The 8,736-nt window shown below is 43.5% G+C and overlaps 1 protein-coding gene across 1 annotated transcript in view; it reads left to right on the forward strand.

The window, feature by feature from the left end:
- Positions 1–7,087, forward strand: part of POLR3E (RNA polymerase III subunit E) — a 40,082-nt gene extending 32,995 nt beyond the window's left edge. Inside the window, exons 19-20 of the mRNA XM_060260737.1 lie at positions 477–602; positions 6,693–7,087. Of these exons, the coding sequence (XP_060116720.1) occupies positions 477–602; positions 6,693–6,758 (192 nt within the window). The 3' untranslated portion in view covers positions 6,759–7,087. The remainder of the gene's footprint in view (positions 1–476; positions 603–6,692) is intronic.
- Positions 7,088–8,736: the final 1,649 nt, after the last annotated feature.

Raw genomic sequence — 8,736 nt, forward strand, 5'->3', positions numbered from 1 at the left:
CTTGTATTGTTGCAGATGTTGGCTTCCTAATACGTCACTTACTTTCAGAGGATGCACAGCTAGAACAGAGTGCTGGTGGCAGGGGCCTCCTCTCAAGTCTAATAGTTTCGAGGCTTGTGCTGTGTAAATAGTAAATTTCTAGAATGTAAGAACGTAGAGCAGCCCCCAGAAATTGGGCAAAAGTGGTCTTAAATGAAAGCACCGTCCAGTTGCTCCATTCTGTGCCTTGCTCCTTGAATCTGTACAAGAGACCAAAAGAGATTTCAGTCGTAGACTGAGAGATGCTTTGAACAGAAATACCAACCAATCTTCACACATGTACTAGTCTGCAGGTTTCAAGGACGATTGGCTAGGAACTGTTGAGCACAACAGCCTAGCCACTAAAAGCAGGTGAAATCTTTGCCACCATTTCATGGTTTTGCTTCTGTGTGATAGTTTTGTGCAAATGTGAATTTGTGTCTCTCTCCCCCGAAAAGCATCGGCAGATCTTGCTTGAAGTTTTCTCCAAAAACTACCGCGTACGTAGGAACATCATCCAGAATCGGCTGGCCCGGGAGTTCGGCGAGGATATAGATAAGCAGGAAGTGGACAAGGTGCTGAAGGTAAAATTTGGCGTGTAGTTCTTTCTCAGAATAGGAATGCAAAGGTCCCATCGAAGAGTGTTTATTTCCTCCCCAAAAGAAAGTTGTTCCTGCGTGAGAAATATTTTGCCCAGCTTTTCTCAAAAAATTCCTCCACTCAGTGGCTAGTAAGCCACATAAATTTGAACGGAAAGTTCAGCAAAAAAGAATGTTTTTCAGAGTCTTCTGAAGGGCTGATGCTTTGGAAACCTCATATAGAGGAATTCCATAGTTGTGGTGCCCCCGCTAAGAAGGCTCTGCTGCGAATCCTTTAGTGAAGGCATCCTGAGCTTTTTTTGAGCCTGCAGCGCTTTTGGAATTCTGACACATGATGATGGGCACAGAAAGGGCTACTGTAAGAGGCAGAGCCCGCCACTAAAGGGCTGCCCCAGCTTCTTCAGTCACACAGTTAAGATCCTTGTGCTGCAGGTGCTAAAGCAGCCTTTTTAAAAATCTGCACAGCCAATCAAATCTCCAATGGCTAGTCAGAAACCTTGCTCAGCGAAAGCTCCACCTTCTTTCTGGAAACACCTGGTGGGCCCCAGGAAAGGTGTTTGCAGGCATCACGTTGGAGACCACTGCTGCAGTGGTTATGGTGGTGTGTTGAACAGCACTTCTCCAGATGATCCAAGCATATGGATGAGCTGGAAATATGGAGCATTTAAAATGGGTTGCCAGACAACTATTCTCTCCTGTGCATGCAGAGGGAAATGAAAGGGGGTGGCAGGAGAGGGAGTGAGCTGTGATGAAAAGTGTGTGGGTGGATAATAGGATGCCTGTAGCATCTTTCGGGCTCAGGTTGCTTTGAATGCGATAGCACAGCGGAAGACAAACCTCTTGACTACACGGAGATCCAAAACTAATAAGGTTTTTAAAAAATCACACCGAGAGGTTGCATGCGCACGTCACGGTATGCTTATCTAGAACTGCGGGTGGTACATGATGCTCTTTGTCAGATTAGTTTGCCTGAGGTGCTTCCCAAGGGTGTTGCCTTCTCCATTTTGAATCCAACGCCCTAACTTGCAATGCAGCTTCACCTCAAGGCCTGGGAATAACATTTGACAAAGATGAGCTTTCGGGTCAGTTTGGGCCTCTTGAGGTTGGCCTCAGAGGCCTTGGGTGAAGCCCCTTGTGGTGGTGCTCAAGAATAGGGAGGGTGCCCTGCAGGACTGGACCCCTGTTGGATCAAGATCTCCATCCTTCATCACACAGCAGCCAACAAACAGCACATTGATGGCCAAGGCCTTTTCTCTTCTGATGCTGGCTCCCGTGGCTGGTATTCTGCGGGTGTTCCCTTTGCTTGTCGAGGCTAGTAGTCATTGATGCCACCTCTCCAGGAATCTGTTTCAGTCCCGCTTTTAAAACCATGCCTGCTGGCAGCGGATGCCACAGTTCAGTTACTCCGAGATAAAGAAGAAGTTTTTCCTTTTGTCTGTCCTGAATCTATTGCCCATCATCGTCATTGGGCATCCATGAACTCTTGTATTATAGGTCAGGGAGTAAGAACTCTTATTTCCACAGTTTCAACCCCATGCATAATTTTATAAAACTCTATTGCGTTTTGTTCCCTGATCTGGATGGCCCTGGCTAGCCTCATCTCATCAGATCGCAGGGCTGGCCCTGGTCAGCACTTGCGTGGGAGACTGCCAAGGAAGTTTCTGTGCAAAGGCAGGCAATGGCCAACCACCTCAGAATGTCTCTTGCCTTGAAAACCCTAGCAGGGGTGTCAAACATGCAGCCCGGGGGCCAGATTAGGCCTCCAGAGAGCTTCTATCAGGCCCATGAGCAAGTCTGCTTCTCTCTTTACTTTGCTTTGTCAGGCTTGCTCAATTGCACAGGAGGTACAGAGCAAAGCCTCTGTTTTCTCCATTGGCTGAGGCTCCTCCTTTGGGGAGGAAAGGGGGAGTGGGAGAGCTTGCTTTTTGTATTGTTTCTCTCAATTGCACAGCAGTGCTAGAATGCCAAGACTTTCTTTCTTCTGTTGGCTGAGGCACCTCCCCCTCCTCATCCCCTGTGGATGGAGGGAAAGAGCCACAGCTTCCTTTGCCCAGTTTCCTTGATCACATCGGTGAAATACAGAGCACCTTTAAGGCCAACAAATTTTTATTTAAGGTATGAGCTTTTTGCCTTGCTGCACCCACTCTTACTTCCACTCCCACACACAGAGAGAGTGAGTGTGTGTGTGTGTGAGAGAGAGAGAGTGAGAGAGAGAGAGTGTTTTGTTGGGTTGTTATGTCAGGGTACTCCTGAGTGCAACTGGGTTTGCCTCCACCTTTTCACTGTATTCATGTCTTCATGATCCAGTCTTTCTCAGTAGGAAAGCAATGTGAACTATTTAGATGACGAATAACAACAAGCCAGTGAGGTGGATTAGTCCGTGAGTGTGTGTCCAGGCCAAGTTCACCTAGCACATTTCCTTTGTAGACTGGGAATTTTAACCTAGACTTCCCATATACATAGGCTGATACTGACCACTATACATTGCTATCTCTGTATTCTTGCAGTGTCTCATAGGAGTTGTAGTTATTTCTCTGCAGATGACTATAATTATAGACAAATACACAGCCCCCAGTCTTTGTCATGGTGCCTTCACACTGTTCTTGACCAGCACATGAAGCAACTTATGTACAAAAGATCACAATGCCCAGCCATTTCATATTTTCCTCTGTACTTAAGCTCCGAGCATTGAACATGAGATTTCTTTAATGAACATCAATAAATCAAAAGTAGGTTTGCAACTTACATATACACATCTAAATAACGTCTGAACAGCACACTTAAGGTTGCTACAGCACAGACGTTGTCTCCAGATTTTGATGCAATAATTCAGAGTAGGATGTGCCAGTTATCAGAAACTATTAAAGAAAGAAATTGCTGGAGTGCTAATCTTTTAAGCATGTTTTAGTTTAAGGTTATTGTTTTTAAATATCTTTCTTTTTCTGTGTCCTTTATAAAGTTTTCATCTCTGCTACCTGGAATTACAAGTTATGACACACATGGCCTGACCTGACGAAGTCTCATTTATGTCAGATCCGGCTCTCATAACAAAAGTGTTCAACACCCCTGCCCTACAGGGGCTCCATAAGTTATCTGCAACTTAACAGGGGGCGGGGCGGGGGAGTTGTGTCCCAGTCATTGACTTCTCTGTACTGAGAATGCCCAGGTTCTAGCTTTTGGGAAGGTTGTCTTGAGTGCGACTTTGTGTTTCCTGCATGTTCTGAGAGGGATTGCAGAGATGCAGAGAAATTAGGGCCCACACTGTATGATGGCAGCTGTTTCCATGTAAAAAAAAAAAAGAAAGAAAGAGAGAACCCTTAAAGATGATGTACTTCCAAACACACTGGAAAAAAATCATTTTCTCTCATCCTTCCTAATATCCTTATGGCAGGGGTGGCCAACGGTAGCTCTCCGGATGTTTTGGGGGTTTTTTGCCTACAACTCCCATCAGCCTTAGGGTATAATGAAAGATCCTTCTAATGCTTTTAACATTTTAAAAATACTCCTGCCCCCAATTGAAGTGCGATGCTGCCCTGGCAGAAGCACTTTCTGGTGGGATGCTGCCCTTGACCAGCATCATAGGAAATGGCTTTCCATGAGTAGCAGCCCAAATAGGATGAAATGCTATACTGTTGGCAGGTCCTATGGGCAGATGTGGTTTTTTTTGCTCAGCATGGTGTTTAAATCAGGCCCTGGAAGCTTGGCTAGACTTAGGGGAAGCTGGCATAGAGACAGCTCAGCCCAGATGGCTGGGTGTGATTTTACTGACTTGTGCCCTCCCTGTGTTTTATCTGTAAATCCTGTACTCAGACTGCTAATTAGTTAATTCCACCAATTAAGGGGTTTGCACTTTTGTCCCTAGTGACTTTTTCAACCAGGTAGTTAGTCAGCTTTAAGATGCTGTTTTGAGTTTTCTGTAGGAGGTGGCGGGGAACACCAGCTGGCATTCTTGGATTTGCAGCCTGGAGGCTGTGCGCTGTAGAGCATGGACACAACTGGGTTGCATTGTTTCAGCTAGTGGAGACTTTGTTCTAAAAACAATTGTGTCAAGAATACAATTTGACAAATTTTACAAAAATCTATATATTGTATTGTGCAAAAACATTCAATTTATATTCCAAAACCATAAATCACAGAGAGAGCATAAAGCCCCAAACAGAAACACTGTTTCTAAGGATGACTCCGACGAATTCTTTATAAGGAGTAACACCACTTGGGAGCAAGTTCCAAACGGAGTCGGCCCCCAAAGGAGAAACTCCTGCCCCCACACAATCACCGCTCAAATCGCGTTCCGCTGCACCCGCAGCCCCCCCACAAAGCCAACCGACAAGGTCCCCAGACCAGCCTCTCTCAAACGCCCAAACCAGAACCTTCAATTGAAGGAGTTTCTCCTTCGGGGGCCGACATCGGTGGGGGGACTCCGTTTGGAACTTGCTCCCAAGTGGTGTTACTCCTTATAGACTTTTTAAAGAATTCGTCGGAGTCATCCTTAGAAACAGTGTTTCTGTTTGGGACTTTATGCTTTCTATGTGATTTATGGTTTTGGAATATAAATTGGATGTTTTTGCACAATACAATACATAGATTTTTGTAAAATTTGTCAAATTGTATTCTTGACACAATTGTTTTTAGATCTCTGTTTATATTGTGTTGCCATTGTTTTTTCTGAGTGGAAAGTTTGTGGCATAGCTCTCCTGGTTGCGTTTTTGGAAATAGCTACCGATTTTGCCTCTTGGGAGAGAAATAAGCTTGAGAGAAAAGAGGGAATGTCCTTGGAGTCATACAGGGGACTCTTAAGTAAAGTGCATTTGACAAAGAGCAAGAAAAGCAAATTGCTGCTTTAGCATAACTACTGAGAATTTTGAATGTTCAGGCAGGCTTCTACGAGCTTTGACATTTCAGGCAGGCTTCTACGTGATTGCAGAGAGAGTGGTTTGACAACCTGAAATTTTGGTGGAAGGTGCTATTAAGGGCTCAAGTGGCCAAATCTCACGTTTAAATTCAGATTGATTATTTACATTATAGCCTTTTCTCACTTGGACTCAAAGTATTGAATCAATACACTTGATGGTTTGGACAGTGCAATTGAATTAGGGTTTGTAGAACCAACCAGGAGTCTAAAAGTAGAACTGAAGCAAAGCCTAAATATTAACATGGTGCATTAAATGATTCAAATTTCATAGTAGGATCCTGATTTCAGCAAGCTATATACTCAGTAGTATGGATCACAGTCCCTAATAATTTTTACAAGTAACTTTGTTCTATGCAAAGCTAAATTGCTCAAGAGGGCTTTTCTATACACAGAAAAAATAGACTTGCACTCTACTGAATGATTCACAAAGTTTTAAGTCCAGTGGCACCTTGAAGACCAAGGAAGTTTGATTCTGGATGTAAGCTTTCAAAGTGTGCAGGCACTCAAAAGCTTATACCCAGAATTAAACTTTGCTGGTCTTCAAGTTGCCACCGGACTCAAACTTAGTTCTGTTGCTTCAGACAAACACGGCTGCCCACCTGCATAGTGAGTGAAAGCCTTGCTGACTTCCTCAGGCAGGGGGCATTGCACAAGGTGGGGGCTACGACGGCCAAGGCAGTGTAGGCAGTTGTTGATTTTGTCCATTTGCAGTTCGGCACCTGCAGAAGACCCTGTTCAGATAAGTGAAACTGCTGTGGAAAGCAGGAGGGGCTTGGTGTCTTAAATTGAGCTTGGTAACTGATGGGCAGCCAGTGAGGTGTCTCCAGTAACATTAAACAGTGAACATAACAACTGAACCATTTTCCAGTACTCTTAATTACAATTTCCTACCCATAAGCAATTCATGCCTCTGAACTGGAACATGCAGATCATCACATTTCTGAAAAGGTAACCAGTTTATTCCCTTTTGAAAAGGAATAATAATCTTAACTGTCATACAACATCATTGTTCTTAATGTTCATGTGCAAGGGCTATTAGTTCCTGCCTGTATGGTCTTTTCTATGTGACCTTAATTCTAGTTGTGTATAATAAAGGGAGAGAATCACCGTGTGTGTGTGGTTTTATAAGATTACAATGCATAACAGTTTTTCTTGCTTTTCAGGACTGCTGTGTAAGCCAGGGAGGGATGTGGTATCTTAAAGGAACAGTGCAACAACAGCCATCATGACACAAGGTCCGCTCTGTCCCTGGAAAAGGATAAAAAGAAGAAACAGACTGGAAATGAAACAGCCCTCTCCTTCCTCCAGTCTTGGGGACAGACCCTGATGTATGCTGGGAGGAAATTTTGGACAAAAACACCACACAAACTGCCACCCTGTGAACAGGAAGAACAAAATTGGATTTTTCATGCACCGCTACGATTGATTTGGGACACTGAATATATTTTGCTTCTCATTTTTGTTTGATAACAAAACAATCTAGCCTCAGTGTGACAGAAGATCATGGTCTAACATTTTCTTTTGTAACTAATGCCAATAAATTGAGAGTTTACATTTGCATAGTCTGAATATATTTTTTCCTGTAAATCACAGCATCCTTTTACTCCTGTTCAATGTCTACCTGATACGTTAGAAAACACCCAATTCCTTTGTGGGCCCTCCTGACAGTAAACAAATACTGAAATCCTTTGAAGATGATGCCCCGTTAGATTGGCTGTAAGCCTTCCACCCTTCCAAGGTCAGTCAAATGAGAACCCAGCTTGCTGGGGGTAAAGTGTAAATGACTGGGGAAGGCAATGGCAAACCACTCTGTAAAAAGTCTGCTGTGAAAATGTTGTGAAAGCAATGTCACCCGAGAGTTGAAAACAACTGGTGCTTGCACAGGGGACTACCGTTACCTTTTTGTTTTCAATGCAGACTTCTTTACATGTGACCTATGGATAGGAAAATCAAGGACATGTGAAGTAATTTTGTTTTACTGTCAATTGTACTATTGTGTTCTCAGATCTTGTAATTTGTCTTTTCCCACATTTCATCCATTGATTTAAGGAATCTGGAAACATATTGCTTATTGATCCTCAGTAGGAATGTTGTGTCAAAAAATTTTTTTAAAAAAGCCTCTAAAGAAAGGTCACTTTGTGTTTGTTGGCTATTGGCTTCCTTTATTGAGGATTCATCTCATGTTGAGCCTTTTTCCTCATAATATGGCCAAAGTACAATAGCCTCAGTTGAGTCATTTTAGCTTCTAGGGAAAGGGTCAGGCTTGATTTGATCTTAAACCGCTTTCCCCCCCAGTCCATGGCATCCATAAAACTCTCCACCAACACCACATTGCAAAGGAATCTATTTTCTCTTTGTCGTCATGTCAGCTAAAGACAACTCTAAGGTAGTATAGTAGAGAGCCACTCTCTGTCAAGACTATACAATACTAACCTTGCTAGACCATCTGACTCAAGAAGGAAACTTCATGTGGACTTCCTGCTCCAAGGTCTGAAGCCTAGCCTCAGCGAGTATCATAATGCCCCTGTATAAATCGATGGTGCGGTCTCATTTGGAGTACTGTGTGCAAGTCTGGTCACCGCACCTCAAAAAGGATATTATAGCATTGGAAAAAGGGCAACTAGAATGATTAAAGGTTTGGAACACTTTCCCTATGAAGGTTAAAACGCTCGGGGCTCTTTAGCTTGGAGAAACGTCGACTGCAGGGTGACATGATAGAGGTTTACAAGATTATGCATGGGATGGAGAAAGTAGAGAAAGAAGTCCTTTTCTCACAATACAAGAACTTGTGGGCATTCAATGAAAATTGCTGAGCAGTCAGGTTAGAACGGATAAAAGGAAGTCCTTCACCCAAAGGGTGATTAACATGTGGAATTCACTACCACAGGAGGTGGTGGTGGCTACAAGCATAGCCAGCTTCAAGAGGGGATTGAATAAAAATATGGAGCAGAGGTCCATCAGTGGCTATTAGCCATTCTGTGTGTGTATATATACATAGGCCACTGTGATACAGAGTGTTGAACTGGATGGGCCATTGGCCTGATCCAATATGGCTTCTCTTATGTTCGTCTAACTGGTACAGAACTAGCCCTCTGTTACTGGCCTGCAAAAAAGCTTTCTGCAAAATCTTTTGAACAGCTGCATAAATATTACAGCCAAAAATCCAGAAACAGGAACAAAACGCATATAGTATCTTTTATTAGGGCT

Source organism: Heteronotia binoei, chromosome 20 (genome assembly GCF_032191835.1).
Source record: "Heteronotia binoei isolate CCM8104 ecotype False Entrance Well chromosome 20, APGP_CSIRO_Hbin_v1, whole genome shotgun sequence".
Taxonomy (NCBI): Eukaryota; Metazoa; Chordata; class Lepidosauria; order Squamata; family Gekkonidae; genus Heteronotia; species Heteronotia binoei.